General features: G+C 35.9%; 3 protein-coding genes across 4 annotated transcripts; all 3 read right to left on the bottom strand.

The window, feature by feature from the left end:
• Positions 1 to 530: 530 nt before the first annotated feature.
• EMB2771 (E3 ubiquitin ligase) lies at positions 531 to 16,627 on the bottom strand. 2 transcript variants are annotated; one of them, XR_001929869.2, is made up of 38 exons: positions 16,302 to 16,627; positions 16,116 to 16,179; positions 15,900 to 15,984; positions 14,973 to 15,259; positions 14,742 to 14,847; positions 14,450 to 14,610; positions 14,014 to 14,201; positions 13,860 to 13,929; positions 13,463 to 13,636; positions 12,670 to 13,148; positions 11,702 to 12,161; positions 10,769 to 11,107; positions 10,396 to 10,479; positions 9,878 to 9,970; positions 9,714 to 9,773; positions 9,238 to 9,336; positions 8,785 to 8,925; positions 8,323 to 8,403; positions 8,078 to 8,149; positions 7,762 to 7,833; positions 7,050 to 7,143; positions 6,890 to 6,972; positions 6,366 to 6,422; positions 6,168 to 6,245; positions 5,916 to 6,037; positions 5,654 to 5,814; positions 5,436 to 5,512; positions 5,244 to 5,357; positions 5,050 to 5,151; positions 4,340 to 4,480; positions 3,945 to 4,118; positions 3,570 to 3,633; positions 3,345 to 3,484; positions 3,100 to 3,257; positions 2,597 to 2,675; positions 2,220 to 2,318; positions 1,080 to 1,580; positions 531 to 956 (listed from the first exon to the last, which is right to left on the bottom strand). XR_001929869.2 is itself a non-coding variant. In XM_018129241.2 (37 exons), the coding sequence occupies exons 1-37, from the start codon at positions 16,526 to 16,528 to the stop codon at positions 1,194 to 1,196; spliced, it is 5,472 nt and encodes a 1,823-aa protein (XP_017984730.2). In that variant the 5' UTR covers positions 16,529 to 16,627; the 3' UTR covers positions 531 to 1,193. The 2 variants fall into 2 exon arrangements, 1 of the variants encoding a protein (XP_017984730.2); XM_018129241.2 differs by having other exon boundaries at positions 531 to 1,580.
• A 1,183-nt stretch (positions 16,628 to 17,810) lies between these two features.
• Positions 17,811 to 18,550, bottom strand: LOC18585834 (em-like protein). The gene is made up of 2 exons (XM_007008870.3): positions 18,334 to 18,550; positions 17,811 to 18,244 (listed from the first exon to the last, which is right to left on the bottom strand). The coding sequence occupies exons 1-2, from the start codon at positions 18,467 to 18,469 to the stop codon at positions 18,081 to 18,083; spliced, it is 300 nt and encodes a 99-aa protein (XP_007008932.1). The 5' UTR covers positions 18,470 to 18,550; the 3' UTR covers positions 17,811 to 18,080.
• Positions 18,551 to 19,889: 1,339 nt separating this feature from the next.
• On the bottom strand, positions 19,890 to 20,735 carry LOC18585833 (em-like protein GEA6). Its single transcript, XM_007008869.3, has 3 exons — positions 20,574 to 20,735; positions 20,330 to 20,468; positions 19,890 to 20,232 (listed from the first exon to the last, which is right to left on the bottom strand). The coding sequence occupies exons 1-3, from the start codon at positions 20,733 to 20,735 to the stop codon at positions 20,063 to 20,065; spliced, it is 471 nt and encodes a 156-aa protein (XP_007008931.3). The 3' UTR covers positions 19,890 to 20,062.
• Positions 20,736 to 21,605: the final 870 nt, after the last annotated feature.

The following is a 21,605-nucleotide window of genomic DNA, read 5'->3' as shown; positions in this document are numbered from 1 at the left end:
GGCAAGAAATTTTTTTTTTTTTAAATTTATTTTGCCACTACATTCTTGATATGATGCCTAGGATTTTTTTTTTTTAAATTGAATTCTTGATTATCTTGATTAGCTTTCTTGTCTATGTTATTGTTTTCGTTCAATTGAGAAGTGGTCAGGGTAAGTGAAGGAATAAGAAAGGTTGAGAAAAGGGGTTCTTCTGTTTATAAGAAAAATTGAGAAAAGGGGTTTTTATTTGTCCCTAATTTGATTGAGAATTTAAAGAATTACGCATGACTCAACAAAGAAAAGAAAAAATTGGCCGGACACCACGCCGGCCATGGCTCGTGTTAACCACTCAATGGCCCATTTTTATGAGGAATTGATGAGGCACAGGTAAGACCCACGATGACTTTCGGTTCTCATATTGAATTAACGGGCATTCACAAAGACCAAGCCTGTCTATGCAGACCTTGACCATGTGACTGAAGTGCTCAGCCGGATCAATACTTCAACCAAGTACCCCCGGTGTCAGTGCTTAAACAGAGGTCTAAGCCATATGTCTATAGGAGCTCACAAAGCAGTTCAATATATTTTATATTTCATGCTTAGGTCAACACTCGCCAATGTGGACAAGTGTACAAGTTTTGCTTTACTTAAGTTTTTTGCCTGGTTTTTTAATAAGAATCATGGTAAATTTTCATTAAATTAACTTTACCTTTCTCTTGAAGGAGACAAACTGCAAAACTCAGGCTACATTTACATCTATTTTACATCATAAAAACTACACTATATCAAGCAGAGATGCAGCAAACCTACTTGGTTTGCACCACCCAAGCAGCATGTTCCTTGCATATGCCGTTTTCAAAATCTGTTTAATAGCTTATCTTAATCTATCCATGGCTCACCACCTTTCTGCTCTTTGAGAAACATAGCTCCCGCCATTTACTACTCATCGTGCAGTCTCTTTGCATTACTTTTCTTCTCTGCATCAGATCAAGTATCGTGTCAGTATTAAGTCATAGACCCGAAGGTATTGAAATAAGGAGGGCAGGAAGCAAGAACTTTTCTTCTTATTGTAAATCTGTTTGCAGTGCTTCGATTCTTGCCTCTTTGCTATGTACAATTTAAAAACGATTTCAAATGAGCTCTATCTTGGAAGAGCCTGGGATAGATGGTAAACACAAGACAGGAAAAATGCTCTCAGGCCTTCATCTGTCCACTCAGGAAGAAAACAAAATCCGATCTATCTCTTCGATTGCATTTACGTGAGTGCCTGGTAATAACAAACGTAACAAAGGTGCGGCAGATGATGAGATGTTCTTGGGCTTAATTTTGTCCACTGCTGTCTTGATTATAGGAGGAGCTGGTACACCAAACCATTGAAGATACCAAGAAAGAAGTGCTGGACTTTTCACTCCGAAGGATGGATCGCTAGGCCAACGTCCCAAGTTCAAATAATTACGCAAATCATCTTTTAATGCCTCCGAACAATTTAGGAGTTCTTCGACCCGTTTCCTAAGAGACCCTAAAAAGATGGACTGAACAATGCCACCTCTTGATGTGGTCAACCTTCCACTCAACACAGCCTCATTGTAAGACAGGGCAAGCTGCAAAAAAAGGATAATCATAATTCTTACTTTCTACCAGAGATATTATACTCGTACCATGATAACTGCAAAAACTAATAAACGGAATCCTCTTCTACTCATCAGTTAACACCAACCAGGCTGCTATACATTGAAAAATAGAGCAAGGCGGAGCATAAGGCAACTCATCCCACAGATCCTATGTTGAAGATAATATAAATATAACATTATAATGGAGTCCAGAAGATAAAACAGATAATCAACTTTCTTTAGTAATAAATTAGGACCATACAAATTCCTAAAGGCCATAAAACAATAAAGTAGGCAGATGGACACAGGTGCACCTGATTACCCAAAAGCCAAAATGAGCCCCTATCTCAATTTTGTTCATAACTTTCTAAAGTACATCCAGCATACCTTCCTATATGTCACATTCAACACAACTTGGAAGCATTATAAAGAAGATTTTAATTCCTATATTTCTGAAATTAAAACAAGAATAGTTTTTCAACAAACAAGAACAAGTTCATATGCAATTTGTAATCATTACAACATAAGTATTTTAGTTGTTTACATGACCACAAAACAAATATCCCACAACTTAAACAAAATAATTGTACCATGAAACAAGCATACAACAGAGCAACTATGGAAAAGTACCTTTAAACTAGAGACGGATAGTGAGTTACTGACAACAACAGTACTACTGGAAACCTGCTCTGCCAAGGAGCCAATCGTGGCGTACAAGGACAAATAGACCTAAAAGGTAGAAACCCATAAACACTTAAAGATTATTATGAGGACAGTCACATATTTAGGAATAGACAACAAGAGTAAAGTAAGCATAGACCAAAATATTTAAACATTTACAAAAATGTGAAAAAGATTTTTCACTCGATAGTGATGAGAGTTGATCTGATTAACATTCTATTGGTATGGCAACCAATTAATTCATTTTCCAGTTGACATTACATTGCAATTGAGTAAGTCCTATACGATAAAGCAGAAATTCTCAAAGGACTAAATCAGACTATTACCTGCAAAAGAGCTGGTCTGTCCTTGCTTATGCACTCAAATAATACTTGCAAGCAAAACTCCTGGAAATCAGCATCATACCTACAAGCATCTTAATGGCAGGTTATTGCTAGTAAACAACAATTTGAGAATCAAAAAACATAATTTCTTTGCATAGAGAAAAAAGATGCATAGCAGATATGTCCATTTTCATTTTTCACCATCGCTGCACCTAAATTTCAAAATAGATGATAACATAGACACCTCAAACATGCAGAATAAACAATTTTCAACACTTCCTACGAATTACAATTGCCATCCAAAATAAATCCTCAAAGTTCACGAGCAAACCATTCAAAAGACCATGAACAGAGCACCCAAATCTACAAACGAGCAAAAGGGAGGAGAGGGGGGAGGTTGGAAGCACAAATAAAATCCAGCCCCATGCAATAGGATACCGCATTGCCAGTTCTAGGAGTGGAGGCCTGTATCTGTCAAGATATAAAATGGAGATTTCTGGACTTGCCTGCTATTCCAGGAGAGGTCACAGCAAAGTTGTGCAAAAGCTATTAAGCTTGGATCAGATGAGAATGTGCTGACCAGCTGGTCAACAGTAACAGCAGCAGGTCCATTGTTGCTATTATTACTTGGATTGCTTGCTGTTAGAGTTGTCAAACCAAACACCTAAGTAATAGACAAATCGACATCCTTGTTAAGACTACAATATATCAGAGGAAGGGCTGGTTAGTTACAAAGTTCTGTCCACAAAACCTTGTGCATTGCTCGCGAGAGCAGTGATTGACACCCTATGGGATCATCCACATAGGAACAAGCTCCAACCTTCCGTTTCACATGGAGGATACCAGAGTTAAATGGGTCATTCCTGTCTGTAAAACTCCACCAAGGCTTGTCTGTAGGGAAACAACTTCTTAAATTATCAGAAATATAGCAAATTGACATAAAGCAAGAACATTGCAGCAACAAACTTCACCCCACCTTCAGGAACAAGCTCAATCACTTGAGGCCAGTATCGAGGGCCACAGACACGAACTGTCTTTAACTGCAACAGCATATTAAATAAAGCATTAACCACAAGATAATTTTTCTAATTAACAGAGATAATTAGCAGACAGGTGAATTTTGTGATAGTTGACACACAAGCCGTCTGTAACTTGGATGATTTCACAAGATTAATTACAATAGCAAAAGAAAATCAGTTCATCCATGCCACAAACACTACTAGAAACTATCGCATGCAAAGCTAACAGATTTTTTATGCTAATTAACCTCCAAAATTATCAACAGAATTTTAAAGTAAGTCCAGAAATGATGACAATCCTAGTAAGTTTGTTAACAGATCTTGAAACTTACTACAGAACGCTCAGGCAGAATGCAAGGAGTAACCTCACAAAAACTTGTTTCTGAATAATGCTCAGTTTCCCTGATTGTAACTTCAAGAGGAGCATAAACAGGGAGGCCAGTGTCGACATCAACAGTTTGAAGCCAGCGGGCCTCCGTTGCAAGGACATACATATGTCTGAATGCCTGGAAAATGCACTTACTTATAGTAAGGAGGTAAAAGTAAAACATTGATCCCGTAAAGGAAAAAGACATCTGGTCTCTTTAAGCACAAATAGGATCCACTGGAGTGTACTGTCCAAAACCAATAGTAAAAAAATTCTTGCAATGCTTGTGACAAACCATATACTTTTCCCAATCAAATTTAACCTACCTTAAAAACACCGTAATACTCAATCTTAACATACCTGAAGGTGGCAACGGTTATCATTTGGTCCAGTAGGCAACCGTGGATAAAGAGTTATAAGCAATGCAGCAACAGAACTGTTGCTGGTAGAAAATGTCCTCATGCCTCCACCAAGAAACAGGAACCCAATTGCTAAGCTCACCTAAAATCAGTGCATACTTATAAATAAATTAAGATGACCTAGTAAGAAGCAAACTGATCAAATTTATGTTAGTCAACCTAATCCATTTTAGATTAACACAAGTAAACATGATTTATTTCATCTCATTGAAGAAGCCCATCTTGGGCTACACCGCAATCACGACCCAGAAGCCATCTCATGCTAACGTATTCTGCATTGTTTTCAGATGAAGGGTTCGCCATATAGACACTCTTAATGAGAGACAAATAAAATGGGAAAAAAAAATCATTCAGCCCTTTATGCTTCAATAGGTTTATAAGACCTCAATCATGCAGATTCAACAATGCTTAAGGCATTTAGCATGTCAGTGCCTGATAAATTAACAGCTTGAAATATCTGATGATCAACAACAGGTGAATTGTAGAATCCACATGCGTAAACCAATTTATTCTTCTTTATCTTATACACTTTCAGAATACAATACACACTTTCCCACATAAATTTAAAGCTTATGACATGCACGAGGAGATCATAAAATAAGCACATAATAATGGCTTATATCTTAAAATCTGCATGTGTAGAAATCTTACCGCCATCTGGATACCATAATTAGCATGCCCATCTATAGAGCTCCGGTTACGGAGAAACCTTAAAAGCCGGAAGGTTTGTAGATGTCCAGAACCAGCCATAACCTGTTTCCAAAATGCCTCAGAAGTCACCACTGTTACTCGGCAAAAATTGGCAAAAGGAAGAAAAATGATGATCATAAAGTCAATTTCTTTACCACAGACAGGGAGAGAACAACAAGATGAAGGCATATCTCCAAGGTGCCTCGATCAACGTACTGAGATAAACCCTTGGGGAAGGTATTCCCACTTGTAGTGGAAATGGGCTTGATCTGCAGCCATTAAAATAACTGATTTATCTCTCAAAAATGAATTGCAAACATTTAGCAGTATCACATTGTCTGTCAGACCTCATTCAGAAAGTAGACAGCATATTCATAAAGCAACTCCTGTGCATTTGCATCCTTTGTGCCAGCAAATTTCAACCCTGCCAACAATTAACCATTACAGATTTAAGATACACTCTTTTCTTTTTTTGGTGTGTGTGTGTCTATGTATGTGTCGTGTGGTTGAGAATAGGAAAGTGTAAACATAGTCAATATTAAATAAATCAGCAGGAAAACCATACCAAGAGAAATACATGCCCCAGCGACTATATTGACATATGCCTGGACAAAAGTTTCTGCATCCATTTCATCAATATCCATGGTATCATCTCTAAGGCCTTTGACACCATTTTTGACAATTTCAGGAATCTGGGATTGAATCCAATCTTTAGAGGGATGAATCCTGAAGAGGATAACCTTAAACTCAGGTCTAAAGACTAGAAGCTCACATGGAATTTCACACTGGATGATTTATTGTTAAGACATATTTAGTAAGTAAATTACCTGGCCCACATTATCAAATTCCGAGCAATGACGCGAAGCATTATAAAATCAGGTCTCACATATTGCAAATCAAAATGTGTTTGAGGGATTGTAAGCCTAGATACAATCACCTCTGATTCACTCTGTCATAAAAATTGGGAAAGGTGAGTAAATTGGATTTGTCATTTGCAAACATGTGATATTCCAAACATTAAAAAGTATACAAGCTGATACACTTTTGTGGAAAGTATATATGTCTGCGTTGAACATTACCTTCAAAAACATTAGAGCAAGAGCTATTATAGCCCCAGGTGCAGTGACATCAACATTGACAGTGGTTCCATCCATCATCTAATACACCAAAGCAACAGATATCAGTTGCCTTGAGATAACATATTAAGTATATTAACACATTTTTCACACACAAAGTGAAATTAGGGAACTTAATTAAGTCAAAGATAGGTAACAAACCTGCCCAGCGCCCCGGTTGTTTTCATCCATTGACGGTGCAAGCAGGAGGGATCTTTCCTGATTGAAAATAGTTTGCAAAAGAAAGGGAGAGTAGAGAGAGAGAGAGGAGTTGTACTTCAGAATATGTATAGAAATTCAAGAAAAAAGAACATGTGCAAATACATCTTCCTCCCAAGATAGTCATCCATATTGTTTTCATTAGCTGTCCAATATATTTGTCTCCTCCAAAACATAAAGAAGCACTAATTATTGTTTCAGCTGCTATGTCCTTTATCATAACTAACTGGTAGAAAATAGGAAAGAATCAATGAGGGTGAAGAATTTTACAAAAATAAAATGCATCTATTAGACCTTGTGCCAATTGAAAGGGGACAAATTTATTTGGAAGGAGAAGCAGATCAAGTGGTATAGTTCTTATTGTATAGGACTAAGAAATATGCTGCAAAAGCATTGATTTTAAATCCATATCATCTGCCAGGAAGAAAATGCAAAAGAACAACGCAAGTTTGAACTGGAAAGCATACATTACGAATTTCCTTTCCACCAATATAGTGGAATAGTCGATCAACCACCGTATCCATAAATCCCAACGCATCTTCCCCTCGGCCTTCAGTTAAGATTGTAGTTAGCTAGGACCAAAATTTAAAGGCATTCATTAATATAAACTCCCTAAATGGTCCATACCCAATGCAACAAGTCCCAATGAAAAGCCTGCAGAAACGGCATAACCCTCCCTTTCAAGGACGTTGTCACCTCCACTTCTTCGGCCTATTTCACCCTGTGAGAAGTAGCACACAAGTTTAATTGCAAGACATCCGCTAAATAATTAAAAATTTAGAGAACAACGTAGAAGCAGTCCAACAGTGCTGTATATGTTTACAATAAAGGGGCAAGCAATTTGCACCATTGTGACAAAATATCAAGGAAAAATGCATAAGAAATCAAACAGTCAGAACTCATGGGTATAAATAAAATTGTTTTTTAAGTGGAAGCTTTATCATTAACCAAGGAAGTACAGAATTGCCCAAATAGCTACAGTTAACATGTACGAAGGAAGTGGAATGTAAAAGTAAATATATCATGCACACCCAAAAAGTGCTAACAGACTTGAGGAGTAACATTCCAGAAATATGTGTACATGCATACATACATACATACATACATACATGCATATGTGTGTGTGTGTGTGTGTGTGCATAAACATTCACACACATACATTATGTATCTATATGTATACCTACATATATGTATGAAAGTATGCATGCATGCATTTCAAATATAGTTTGGAATTTTCTCATGACTAGTATAGAGCAGATGACTGTTGTTGACCTACATGTATAAGAAAAACACCATTATCTTTAGTTGATAAAAAGAACCATAAGGAAAAACAACATACCAATAATGTTTGCATTGTTTGGGGGTGCGCTGATCCTTCAAAAAGAAGCCCAACTGACATTAGTGCTGCAGTCTGTAAAGTCCAAAAAAGTTGTAGTAATTATTATTCTAAAGAATAGGGAAATAGAACAGATGAGGTAACTTTAATGTTCATGTAAAGACGCCCACACAACAACATTCCACTACTTGCTACCTTTGCATATGCAAGGTTTATTTCAGTTCAAATGTCAACATTGGAAACCTGATGATAAGAAAGTATGTATCTGCATATAAATTCCTAAATGATATAGGTGAGAGCAATGCAATGGTCTTCTTACCTGCAGCAGTGTTGGTAACTCCAACTCTGGAAAGGAAGATGGATGTTGAGCAGGTATATGAACATAAAGGCACTGTATAGGGTAGAGCCATCATTCAGGTCAAGTAATTGGTAGCAGACATATGTTGATAGGCATTGATGGAAGGATGCTAACATTATCAGCAAAACTTAGGTACTTCTGCTTATAAACAACAAGAGATCAAGGTAGAAGCAAAAGTTAAACCTCAAACAAGCAGATATTATTACCTTAGATATTGCAGGTTGCATAGTCCCTCTGTATGAAGCTGCCAGGCCAAGCATTAAACCTACAGTTGTGCTTTCATGTTCCTATTGGTGAAAAGCATTTTAAGTATATTAAACCCTAATAGGAAACAAAAATTGAAAAATAATAGAACTAAAGAAGTAAAAATCTATTTGACTATTCAATGTATTTTATCAGAAGGTAATGAGCATAAAGTTATTTAGATACCAGAAATCACAAAGCGAATGCAACTACATTCAGGTCATTGTAGAATTAAAGACTCTAAAATATGATTTATTTTCATTTTAAAATTCTTTCTTTCCTTCAGAAAATGCATTTAATTAAATACTGATTTCTCCCCCTTCTTTTATCTTGAGAGTTCCAGAACCAGACACGGGGATCATCACACAACTAATGATATCGCAACCAATCAATTGCAAGAAGAAAGTGTAAATGAATAAGGAAACCTGTGAAAAATACTGGTATATGTCCGTAATAGTTAAAACATGCAGAAATCCGTGTAATCCCAGAGCAAGGAGAAGTCCGGCATGAATTACGTTTGGTTCCTCAGGCTTGTTATATACTATCCATGTTCTTGACACTTTGCCCTGCAGAAGTTTAAAATGCAACACATAATAATTTAGGACAGATAAGCGGGCATGTATGTACTACAAAATATATTAGCACAAAGACAACCGTAGCAAGAGAAAATGAACTTAAATAGAGCAGAGGCTTTGAAAACATAAATGAGAGCACACAGTCTCAAATTTCAGGATGTACTTTTAACTATATTTTTGGGAAATACAAAAATCATACCAACCAAGATAAGCAATTATTAATAGAATTTGTCCATGAAAAACATGAAATTTTGGCAAATCATAAAAAAGTACTACTATACTATCTTGAGATATCATATAAACCTGAAGTGGGGCCAGCCTTAACCCAGCAGCAACAGCATTGTGGAACTCTGGCAAAGATTTAAGTTCTTGTATGTTCCTTATGCTTGGATCAAGATTAACCTATCAATGTAGCAGATGTAGAAAATAAATACCGTGCAAATAACACGAAGGATAGAAATGGGATAAAGTTCAAAAGAGTAAAGATGCAAACATGACTATACAAAGTTTCTGTGGCTAAACAAAAAAATTCTTAACCCAAGCTTCCTACAGTAAAAACAAAATAGGCAATGAATCTTGAAAACATAGAGCAAAAATTATATTCCAAATACAATAATATTTTGCAGAAACTATTCTAGTTCAAAATGTCGTAATTGATATTAGAGTAGCTGATTCAAAGCAGAACTTGATAACAAACATGATATCGCCCAAAGAATGAATGGATGTGAAAAAGAAATGAAATAGCAATGAACTGAAACAGGAATCTTGATTGAACCTACAGTAGCATTTTGTTGGGCTGGCAACCGACCTGCTAAAACAAGCTTTGGGACAGTAAAGGCCTACATAAAGTTGCAAAAGATTCCATCAGAAAAAGTAGCATATATCTTCAAGTACTCAATTTCATAAAGATCATATAGATGTACAAACACAAAAGCATGGATACCTCTGTTAAAAGAGTATATATGGTCGCAAGAGTAAACGCCCCACGGCCAAGAGGAAGAGCCGTAGTCCTTTGTGCAAGTTGCCAGAGCTGAGCCTGTGCCAACAAACAAGAAAGCAACATAATACTACACAACCTGCATTGAGCTATATGTGTCCAGAGCAAACTGTTGTCATCATATTATTACTCTTCTAAATGACTGGTAACATGTCAGAGAGAAGAGAATACCAAACCAGATAAAGTTCATTCTGTGAACTGATTATGTATTATTATGCAAGCCTTCTTAAAAACTATTACCATCCCCTTACAAAGAAATTATCAACGGTGTTATCTAAAGGAAGGAGGACAATGTTGACTAATGCATCAGCATGTTTAAGGATGGTAATCTAAGAACATATAGAGATGCATGTGGTAACATATCAGATCAATTTATCAGCTGACAATTAAAACTGAAGCTACATGTGCTGGAGGGAAAAGAACTAACCATAGAATGTTCAAACCAAGCGACAAAAGAAGCATACCTGTTGGAGGTCCTGATCAGAGGCACTAGGGTTGACAGATGTTTGAATAGCCACAGGTCTTGCTGAGCATAGAAGGCGCCTAACCTATTATCAGTGATAGTGGCAAGTATGAAAAAAGTAAGGAATTTCAAGGACCATATTTCCATAATTAAATATAACAAGACCCAATAATATGCAACAAGAACTATGAATAACAATGGAAGGAACACTAAAGATGAATGTGCAATCCCATTTTAGTCTGTACAAAGGAAAAGCACTTCCTAATTTCATTCAAGACCTAAAGATGTATCTGTGAAGATCATAGACTGGTTACTTCTGAACTCAGTACACAGCACTTTGCAATTGTTCTTCAAAATAATGGACCAAAACAAACCTCATTTAATCGAAGATCCCGACCATAGCGCAACTGGGTGCAACAGCTGAATATGTGCTCCATGCCATCTGCCATGGATCCATCAATGGAATCTGTATCCTCAAACTTGGTGCTTTCCGGTATAATGGTATCCGATACAGTTGAAGGAATGGTCACGGGATGCAAATGTAGCATGTAAGGTGTAGACATAGAGACCAAATTCACATTTGTTTGCGTTTCAAGTTCCTTAAATTTGCATGAATGTGCCAAACAAGACAAGGCCAAGTCCTCTCGACCAAGAAGAACATATGCAGCTGCAGGCCAGCCAGCAGGAGGAGATTCCCGACATTTGTCCAAAGCCTACAAAGCGCATACACAAAACAATCATGCATAAAGGAAAGGAATAAAAAGAAGACGACAGTTATCAATAAAGAAGCAAATAATTAATTACCAGCTCCTACAGTGACATGGACTTTAAGAAGTTTCACTCTTTTAAGTTCTTGTTAAAAATCACCCTTTTAGTGAGTGAATGTAAAAGGTACACAAATTCTGATAAGATCCTTTCAGGGGCAAATAGGAAAGTGAAATCATTAAAGTTCCTTAAGTAACAGGACAATAAGACATCCAGGAAGAATGATGTTCCCTAATGGATGGAGCGGAATGTTGAAAAAGTTGAAGTAGAAGTTCAACAATGAAAATTGGAGAAGCATCATCATGACTGAGAATGAATATCAAATCTAATTAATATGAAAATCATATTAACATACAAAGACGAGAACAAATAATGGTAGTGTCCAGCCTTAATCATTGGTAATTTTATGTTTAACATTGCAAACCTAATCGTCCTTATCTGTTACTGTCACCAAAGACTAGCACCAAATTAATTATATCTTCAAGCCTTGTCAGAAGTCTATGATTAAAAGATTCCAAGCATTATGGGTTAATGGAGCTTACATGTCGAAGAGGAAGAGATACACCAGAGGGCAAAGAATCCAACTCTTTCAATCCAAATTTCTCCCCAACCATTGCCAACACTGTGAGCTCCTCATTAGAGCAAAATGATCCAGAGGCAATGTTGCAGCTAACACCAGACGAAAGCTTCTTTCCTATGAGTTTAGCACCACATAATAAACTGTAAAAAGAGACAATCTTTCGTGCCCAGCTCACCACAGAACTTCCGTCTTTACAAATTACAAGTGGAAGATAGTTAGAATTAGCAGGAGTACATCCATGTTGCAAACAATTTTCCAGCCATCTGAATAAACTGAAAGGAGTTTTCCTGGACAAAGAATTTGTGCCCATTCTGACTGTCTTGGAAAGTGCAGGAAAATCACGGACATAATGATCCAAATAGCATTCTTCACCCAAGAATTTAGCAATATTACACAACAGAATTGCCAGAAGCTCCAAATCCCTTTACGGAAATTTACACCCAAAAACACAAAATCAGAAAGATATTTTCCAAACTGCTCAACTAAATCCTCAAAGAAACAAATTAAGGGTAGTAAATATGAAGAGCCATTATACTATAGCCAACTGTCAAGTTCTCAGAGTAATTCAATCCTGATAAAGATCCTGCATCACATAACCTCAAAATCATGCCATAACAGGAATCTTGCCATTCCAAATGTGAAAAAAGTTCCAAACTCTTTAGAACTAAATTATGATCTCTCTCATTTGAAGTTGCATATCATCTGGCTACCAGGACAACATTAATTGTCATTTTATATTGTAGTATTTTAAATTTTTTTTCAAGGAACAGACATAGTCGTGAAACAATTGTCAACGGAAGCAACTGGATTGAAAAAAGTTTGGCAAGAAAGAAAAAAAGAGAACAAACAACAGACACAAAGATAGTTGGAAAAGGTCTTTTAGAAACTAAAGCACATGAAGACAGAAACATGGTTAAGACTTAGATTTACCTTCTCCGGAGATTATCCATTTTCAGACTTTCATAAACTGCATGCAGAGAATCCAAACTCTCCATTAATAGATCAAAGTAAAATGATTTTTCTGAATTTTTTGAACCATCTATATTTGATCTTATGGAATCCAATCCTGGCCTATCAAGTGCTATTCTAGAAGACAATCCAATGATGGAGTTAATCTTGAGGTAGTTCTCGTGAAATTTGCTATTAAGAAGAAACTCCCAAGATGACTTTGGAATCTCTTGAGAAACTACAGATGACTTCTTGCACATTTGCATTATAATGTCACAAAAAGCATTCCATTCTGAACCAACAGTAGAATTAGCCTCTGACAAGTAGCCAGAATCACCATCTCCCCAAAGAAGAACAAGAAAATGGTTATAGAAACTCGGACTCAGACCCTCAGCCATTGCTGTGATGCAATCATTTGCCAACGATGATGAAGGGCTCCTTCGTAGTGCACATCGAAACATCTGCAAATACATGGCAAATAAAGGTTGTTAAAGCTCATAACGAAGATATAAAAGCAAGAAACTTTTATAGATAGAAATGTGGTACAACTAATTCAAGGGCTACTAAAATTCCACTCTTATAAAATTTTAAGTGCTTTAAAGCAGCAGCAACATTGGTGGAAACAGAAAGTGAAAGCTTCACTTATAGGGGCCAAAAAACCTATGCAATAGAAAAATAAATACCACAGACTTCTCAAAAGAAATCATGACAAATTGAAAAGTGACAAGAGTAGAGCACTTGAACTAATAAACTACAAGCATAGAAGTTATAATACCTGCCGATTGTTTACTTTCACATTGATATGTGCCTCAACAGCATCAGCCAGTCCTACGATCTTCAAGTCATGGGGGGGAACGGATGCTGCTCCTGAGAATCCTATATTATGGGAGAGATTGCCTCTGCCCAAACATGTAGGCAGCAGATACCTGCAGAGGCATAGCTTCCCTGACTGCATTTACAGCACACATAAATTATGAACCACCGGAAAAACAATACCAAGAAAACACACAAAGTACATAGCAGCATCATAAACTATCAGCAAAAGGAAGGTGCAAGAGACAAAATCAATTTTGGTAGTAAATGTATAAAAAAAAAAGTAATAAAGCACTGGCCACACCATTAAAAACCAAAGCAGAAGTTAATTTCAAAAGCATGAAAGGGGGGGAACTTACATAAAGGAGTAATATGTTTTCTGGTGCCAGAACAATGATGTCTGTATACAGAAGTGGTCCCACCTTCACACTGGAAAAAAATCAGAGGAAATTATAACAAAGAATCTTAGAAGATCAGCTGGGTCAAATAAAACAAAAGCAAATGTAGCAATACCCGGGTCGTGTCACAATGACAGGAGCAGCAGCAATTGCAGGTATGCTCCAGCTCATATCAGGTTTAACATCAAATAGAATCTCATTATTTATTTCAACAGTCTGAAGCCTTAAAGACAGTAATTTTTTTTGCTCTAGGAGAAGAAAACAAATTACGGGAGCTGCATCATCATCAGTTGCAAGAAAAACCTGGATATGAGACCATTAGTTAAATACAGATAGGTAAATAAGAAAATGTCCAAAAGGAAACAACACTATAAAAATAAATATAAATTTCAGAGAATGTGGTTGACAAATCAGTGAATTGGGAAGCACAAAAAAAAAAGCATAAAAGAACAACAAACTAAGCCTTGTCATACAATATGGGATCAGCTATATGGATCATATTGCAACATTAATAAAGAGAAATGCCAAAAAAACAGAGAGGGATCAAGCACCTTAGAAGCAGCTGTGTGAGCACCCTTCCCCTGCCATATTCTACGGAAGCAGAAGCGCTTCGGTAATACACCAGTAGGAACTATAGCAGACACGCTAGCATTTTCTACTTCAAGGCTAGAATTAATTACTTCAGCGACCCAAACTGAATGCTGCATTTTTACTGCATACATAGTCACAAAGGCATAACTAAATTATATACATGGCACATACCCACTACTGATTTTTTTCTAAAAAAGAAAGGAAAAGTAATAGAAGGGAAAAGCATTAATTACACAAAGTTAAATGCAAAACCTTTGTTATACGATGCCATTAGAGGGATTAGATCACTAGTCCAAATCGTTCTTTCATCAAAATCCCTCATTATGTTCAGTTTTCCTCTTTCTTCAATGTAAATTGACTGCAAAATTCAAGGCATGTACTATTTTCAGCTCTAAACATAAAATCAACTATCAAACGGCTCCAAATGAAGAATCAATGTTAATGTATGTAAAATCTCCAAATAAGATGCATTCTATTACTCACCTGTGGTTCTTCCAGTAGATCCTTCAGAATCAGATGTGAGGACATTGAGCTTGATTCTCCCTTAATAAGATGATCATATGCAGTCAGAAAACTAAAACTATGTTGTGGGCTGTACCCACTTTCTCTTCTATTACGAATTATATCACGTGAACCTAATGAAGGGCTTGAAAATTTAAAAGGGCCATGTGTTAATGAATTTCCATCTGCCACCTGCTGGAGTAACAGGCCAAATGGAAGAGACCATATGGATATGATGGAATAAGGAAGCGGAATGGATACTACTTCACCTGTTATACAAAACAAAAGTGGTGGAAAATCAGTTTTGTTCTGCAATAAGAAATCAGGTTTGAACTAATCCACTGAGTTTAATGAGCCAAAACGAACTCAATGAAACAGGTAAATCCTAGAAAAGAGTAAACCACTACACTAATTAGATAGTGGCTCCTCTCTAATAGAAATAAGCATATTGCGATTCTGACCCTAATGCTTCAACCTTAAAGAGAAGGAAAAAAAAGAGTGCATGAACCACACTTTAATCCTTTTTTGCTTTTTGTTCAGACACTTTAATCCATACTTAAGAACAAGGAATGCACAACTTGACAAAAACACACTGTTCTAAAACTATTCATATCACCTATAATAGTTATCTATAGTTATCAAATGCCAACCATCCATAAATACAAGGTCCATGCCGGATCCATATCAGAACTACACGAACCATGAACCCAAACATTGTGAGTGATTCGGAATGATATAGTGAACATAATTCTAGCTCTCCTTCAAAAAATCCAAAATCATGAAACATCCCAATCTCCTGATAATAAGGATACTTCCTCGGATTAATATAGTATGGCAAGAGTTTGAGATATACTATGTAAGTACTACGGCAAGATTTTTAGAGAATCAATTTTCATCTATAATGCTTACCTGATATATTGTAAATTGTTAAAGAATCAATCTGTAAGACACAAAGAAGAGCTTCCGACATGTCACCCATACGGCACCAGCATGCCTAAAATTAAGGTAAAATTGTTGTCAAAACAAATTCCATTCAGTACAAAAGGAGGAAAATGGAGCAATAATATGATTCTTGTCTAGCTAAAACATCAATTTCACGATCAATTAATTACTTAACAGACTTACCTTGATGACTGGAGAAGGTAAGGTAAATCTCTTAAACACTCTTGAACCAACGCTCCAAATTATACTGTTACAGGCAAGTAAAACGCTCAAATCGAGCTCAATAAAAAAAAGTAACAATTAATTACTTTAAACCGAAACTTTAACGCTTCAATCTTGTTAAAACAAATGCAAGGTGAAATTATTTACCGGTTGCCTCGAATGAAAAGCTCGTGATCGCGGCGGTCACTGAGAGCTGAAGCCGAGGCGTCATTGTCCAAGTTCTCGTCTCGTTGCCTCGCGATTTCTGGATCGAAGAGGAGATAATCGTAATTATCGGCCGAATTATCCGGCGGTTTTCCATCGAGTGCCTCGGCGATTAATCCAAACGGCTTGAACTCGCCGAGTACGGTGAGTTGGCGAACGCCAACGGGCATATTTTTGAGGATGAGTCGACTCGGTGAGACGATTGCTAGTTGGTTGAGTAAGTGAAAGAGTGGGAGAAAAAAAAAATCAAATGAACTAATGATGCTTCTCTGAATATCTCCCGCTCTTTTTTTCCCTTGAATTTTTAATTTTCTACCGAGGCTAAACCCTAAAGAGTTTTCTGTTTGGATCCTTGGAATGGTGTGTCCGCAATAGGGATAAGAACAAACCTGCGCTGACTCAGGAAACGTTATTCCAATTCTTCAAATAAATATTTTTACACGTATTTTTTAATGAATATAAAAATGTTTCTTTTTTATAGTAAAATTAATTAAATTTTGAAGGTAAATACGTAGGATTCAACTTACTACTAAACTATCAAATTATCATTTATAATAGAATTAAGATGTTTAACTATATTTGTAAATAATTACCTTTACAAAACACCATTAAATTACATCAAATTAATATTCAAATATTTAATTTATTGATTAGTACATGATCTCTCTCAAGCTAAACCCATGGGGTATGATATGATGGTAAGATAGTAGTATATTAAGAGGAATTTGACCTTATTGAAACATTCAGGAACATGCATGAAGCATATTCGAGCCTGTTGAAACATTCAGTATTAACGTCTATGGTGCATTCGACCCTATTGAATCATTCAAGAATATGCATGGTATAAGGAAAACTATTTTTATATTATGAAGCATACATATTTACAATGTTATACAAATTTGTATATGTGATGATCAGTTTTTGCAGAAAATTATGATGAAAATTTAAGAAGCAGATTTCATAGAGACAACATGAAAGACTAACATTAAAGATATTGATCTGTGATTTGCATTGATGCTGAAAATCTAGTGAGTTCATGTTGTGTTGCTACTTCTTATCTTTCACTGTCCTTTATACATGGGGCAATCGACCATGTTGAAACGTTCAGGAACACGCATGGGGCATTTGACCCTGTTGAAACATTCAGGATTAGCGTGCATGGGGCATTTGACCCTGTTGAAACATTCAGGATTAGCGTGCATGGGGCATTCGACCCTGTTGAAACATTCAGGAATATGCATGGGGCAATCGACCCTGTTGAAACATTCAGGAGCTTGTGCATGGGGCATGCATGCTGCTATTGCCATATAGCTCGACGTTAGTCATTGGTTTTTTGTTGGTAAGCTTTTAATGAAATCCATCGCGGCAAGAAAACCATTTGTTGGAAACATGCACGCAAGTGACTCAACTAAACGAGCAATTAACAAAACAAAACAAAGGTAGCAGTACGTATACTACTTAAAACCACACATTCATTAAACAAAACAACTCACACAACAGCAAACAAACTACCAGAGAACACACTAGGAAATCAAAAGCTTAGCTAGCTTAGATACACCAGCCAGTGTTTTTACATGATCGGCTGGTTTAGTTTTTACTCGAAACCTAAAACAAGATAAAAAAACAACAATAGTCACAAAAGAGTTTCTTAAATGAAGATCAGTGCTAGGCGGCCTTCATGGGGGAAAATGAAAACCACATTTTTTTCTGAACAAAAGCAGATTAACTGTTGTTCCTGTACTTGGATTCATCGATGGGCATGCCTTCTTCTGCAGCACGTTCCCCTCCAGGCTTATCAGTAGTGCTGCGACCTCCTTTGCGCCCCATTTCCTGGTACCCTTCTCTCCCTATCTGCTGCTTTCTCGTCTCCCCTCCTCGGTGCCTCCCTTCACACAGCAAAAACAAGACGATCAAAAACTGCAACTTTCAAAGCAAAACTGATTAAAAACTCAAGAAGAAGAATCTGTTTATTTACCTTCAGCAAGTCGCTCCTGGGCTTCCAAGCTTTTCCCACGAGTTCCACCGGGAACCACGACCTCTCCTAGCCTGGCCCTCGCATCAAGCTCAGCTCTTTCCTCGTCGGAGGCGTTTTTCACTTGCTCTGAGGCCATTCTTGTTCCTTCTTGTCTTTGTTTTTCGACAGACGAACACTTTTTGCTAGTTGTGATGCGGTCGGGGAACGGTGCTTTTAGCGGTGCGATGGAGCGAGAGAGACTTATAGGTAGAGTAGGGAGTGACGTGCTGTCACCTTATGCGACGCGTGCTGGATTACGTGGCAGAAAGGGTAATGGATTGTATGCCACGTTGCTGCATTGGGACAAATATAATGACACGTGTCCTCTGCATGTCTTCATTAATTTTTCTAAATCCCTTTTAGGAAAAATAATGAAAATTACGGAAAGCAAATTGACAATTGGGCTAACCTAATCGAAACCTTCCCATTTGTCTCCTTTTTTCCATACAATTATTATCATTAAGCCTCTTATATTTAATTCATTCACAAAGGTAAATTCAAATTTTGTATTAAATAATATTTTTTAATTTATTTTAATAATTAAAGAATAAGAGATTTAAAGCTTACTCTTTAGATAGGGATTATGCATCAATCAATGAGCCAAATGCTCAGATGTAAATAATATCTTTTCAATTTTTTAACTTTTTATGAGTAAAAAATATAATTAAAACTAAATTGTACTGCTTTCTGTTGATTAAAAATAAAGTATATACATAATGTTTGATTAAATATGTAAAAAATATATTACAATAAATCTAAAAATATATTAAAATTTACATATAATTTAATTAAAAAAATATTGATTAATAAAGAGACATTGATAATAATAAAATAACTTGCTTACTAGTGCAACAAAATATTTACATCTAATTTGCACAATAATTATAGGCATTTTTAATAAATAAAATACATAAAAAGTATATTTAGAAAAAAATATATGAAATTTAAATCACCTATTTATCCTTTAATTTAGTTCGAATGTGATTAAAAGTTATAATATATTTTTGAAATAGTTCTCTATTTTTCATGTAATATTTCCTATCATTAAATTTTAATAACTTTTAAATCAAATTAAAAAGTACAACGTTCCCATTTATCAATAAATAAATAAATAAATAAATTTAGACATGTACATTTGACCCTCGTTTATTTGACACCTCGACCCTCTTGTCTTACACGTTGTTGCACTCTTTTCTATAGTAATGTCTTACTCTTTTAATTTTAATCACAATTTTTTGCTTTGCTATAGTAATGTCATTAATTTTCTCCAAAACGACTATACTTCGTGCCATTCTTGACCATTTTTTTCTATTTCTTTTTTCCATTGAATTTCACAACTATAATAAAAGAGAATATTCTATTTTTCACAATTTATTTTTTATATATTAACATCACTTTATTTGCATAGTTTTCCATAAATTAAATTATTTAAGTAAAAATTTAATAATAATTAAGCAAAAATAATTTGATTCTAATGGTGTTATATTCAATCTTAACAAATATCTAAAATAACAAACAAAACCTTCGTATAAAAAGAAACTATTACTTCATTTGATACATGGATCAAACACAAACTAAGAGGAAACAAAGGAGTTTCACTACTTTGATACAGACAAAAGAAACTCCTTTTCCCACTAACTCAAAAGCTAAGCAAAGAGCTGTCTATCAGGAAGAGGTTGGCTGGTTGGGTTTAGCCCCTCTGGCTTGTCCTGTACTTGTTCTCGTCAATCTGAACCCCTTCTTCGGCTGCACGTTCCTCGCCGGACTTGTCACCGGTGCTGAGTCCGCCTTTGCGGCCCATTTCTTGGTACCCTTCCGTTCCTATCTGTTCATTCCTCGTCTGTCCTTCCCGGCTGCTCCCTTACAAAAAAAGCCTCATAAAATCACAAAATTTCTTCGAAAACATGAGAATATAAGGCTCTCAATAAAAGGGTTTTTAGATTATTTAATTAATTACCTTCAGCCAGGTGTTCTTGAGCTTCGAGGCTCTTGCAGCCGGTTCCGCCAGGGACTACGGTCTCTCCTTCCCTTGCCCTGCGATAGAGCTCCTCTCTTTGCTGTTGGGAACTTATGACTTCTTCTAAAGTGTTGCTGACCTAGGAGTTAAACTGTGGGCTTCTTAAGCAGCGCGAGACGAACAAACGGAGTTTCGTTTTCTTAATAAGCATATGATGGGGATGGTGCGATGGTGATGCTGGTACCACGGATGGGGAAATATATAAGGCGGGGGAGTAAGCGGTGGCAGGGTTATGTTTTCCGATGCCATTGCCACGTAGTGGGTTGGGTGGCGGAGTCTGGTTGTGATACACGTAAGTCAGAGTCGGGAAATAGGATGACGCCAGTACTTTCTTTTTCTCAAGCATGGCTGTGGGAAACTCTTTCGCTCGAAGACACGTGTTGTTTTCGTTAATGTTTATATTTATATGCATTATTAGAGTTCGCGCATTATATTTATACATTATAGAAAATTTTCCAATATATATAATTTTATTAATAAAATATTTTTAAAATTTAAAAATTCCCACAATTTAATACTCCTAATTTTAAAAATATTTATCTAATTTTGTTAAAATTTTTATTTTTATATATTTATGTGATAATATTATGTAATTCAATGATAATGTAATATGTGATATATACTAATAATACATTGTACATAATCTCTTAATCGCATCCTAATACGTTGAGTCATTCAAAATAGAATTTTGTCAAACCACAAATTAGTGTATATATATATTAATCTTTATCAAAATCGAATTAAATTTTAATCTAATATAATCTACATCCATATCTATATATACATAATTAAATATAAGAGTTCAAAGTATATTACAAACTTGTTGAGCTATTTGACCCGTTTTAACTATCTGGTCTAGTAATAGTTCATTTTCCTTTGCCCTATTTCAATTATCTGATCTAACAATAGTCCTTTTGACCTAATTTAAACTCTTGAATCGCATAATTAACATTCAAATATTTATTTATATTAAAAATATGCAAGTAAACAAGTCAAAAAAAAAATTTACGAGTCAACAATAGGTGGAATAGGTGGGATAGTTGATCTAATCAAAGAAAAAGGATAAATATGAGGTGACCTGTATATATAACTCTCTCAAATTATGGAATGCTTCTCGAAAGGTGCCCATCAAGGTACTAAAAACTAAAACTTTTTTCCATTTGTGTCAATGTTCGATTTTCTTTAATTTTTTAAAAAATGAAATAAAAATTTAAGT

The sequence above is a fragment of the Theobroma cacao genome, chromosome 10, assembly GCF_053813885.1.
Source record: "Theobroma cacao isolate CCN51 chromosome 10, ASM5381388v1, whole genome shotgun sequence".
Classification (NCBI taxonomy): domain Eukaryota; kingdom Viridiplantae; phylum Streptophyta; class Magnoliopsida; order Malvales; family Malvaceae; genus Theobroma; species Theobroma cacao.
The sequence above is the reverse complement of the archived record's forward strand: the minus strand, read 5'-3'. Positions and strand labels throughout refer to the sequence as shown.

Excerpts from the sequence above, each read along its gene's own strand:
- LOC18585834 (XM_007008870.3), bottom strand. The coding sequence starts at position 18,469 with ATGGCCTCAGAGCAAGTGAAAAACGCCTCCGACGAGGAAAGAGCTGAG. Across the intron at positions 18,245-18,333 it reads CCAGGAGCGACTTGCTGAAG|GGAGGCACCGAGGAGGGGAG; the intron begins GTAAATAAACAG and ends TGCTGTGTGAAG.
- LOC18585833 (XM_007008869.3), bottom strand. The coding sequence starts at position 20,735 with ATGCTTGAGAAAAAGAAAGTACTGGCGTCATCCTATTTCCCGACTCTG. Across the intron at positions 20,469-20,573 it reads TATATATTTCCCCATCCGTG|GTCAGCAACACTTTAGAAGA; the intron begins GTACCAGCATCA and ends TTTAACTCCTAG. Across the intron at positions 20,233-20,329 it reads TCAAGAACACCTGGCTGAAG|GGAGCAGCCGGGAAGGACAG; the intron begins GTAATTAATTAA and ends TTTTTTTGTAAG.
- EMB2771 (XM_018129241.2), bottom strand. The coding sequence starts at position 16,528 with ATGCCCGTTGGCGTTCGCCAACTCACCGTACTCGGCGAGTTCAAGCCG. Across the intron at positions 9,774-9,877 it reads TATATACTCTTTTAACAGAG|GCCTTTACTGTCCCAAAGCT; the intron begins GTATCCATGCTT and ends AACTTTATGTAG. Across the intron at positions 5,815-5,915 it reads AATTTGATAATGTGGGCCAG|GATTCATCCCTCTAAAGATT; the intron begins GTAATTTACTTA and ends TATCCTCTTCAG.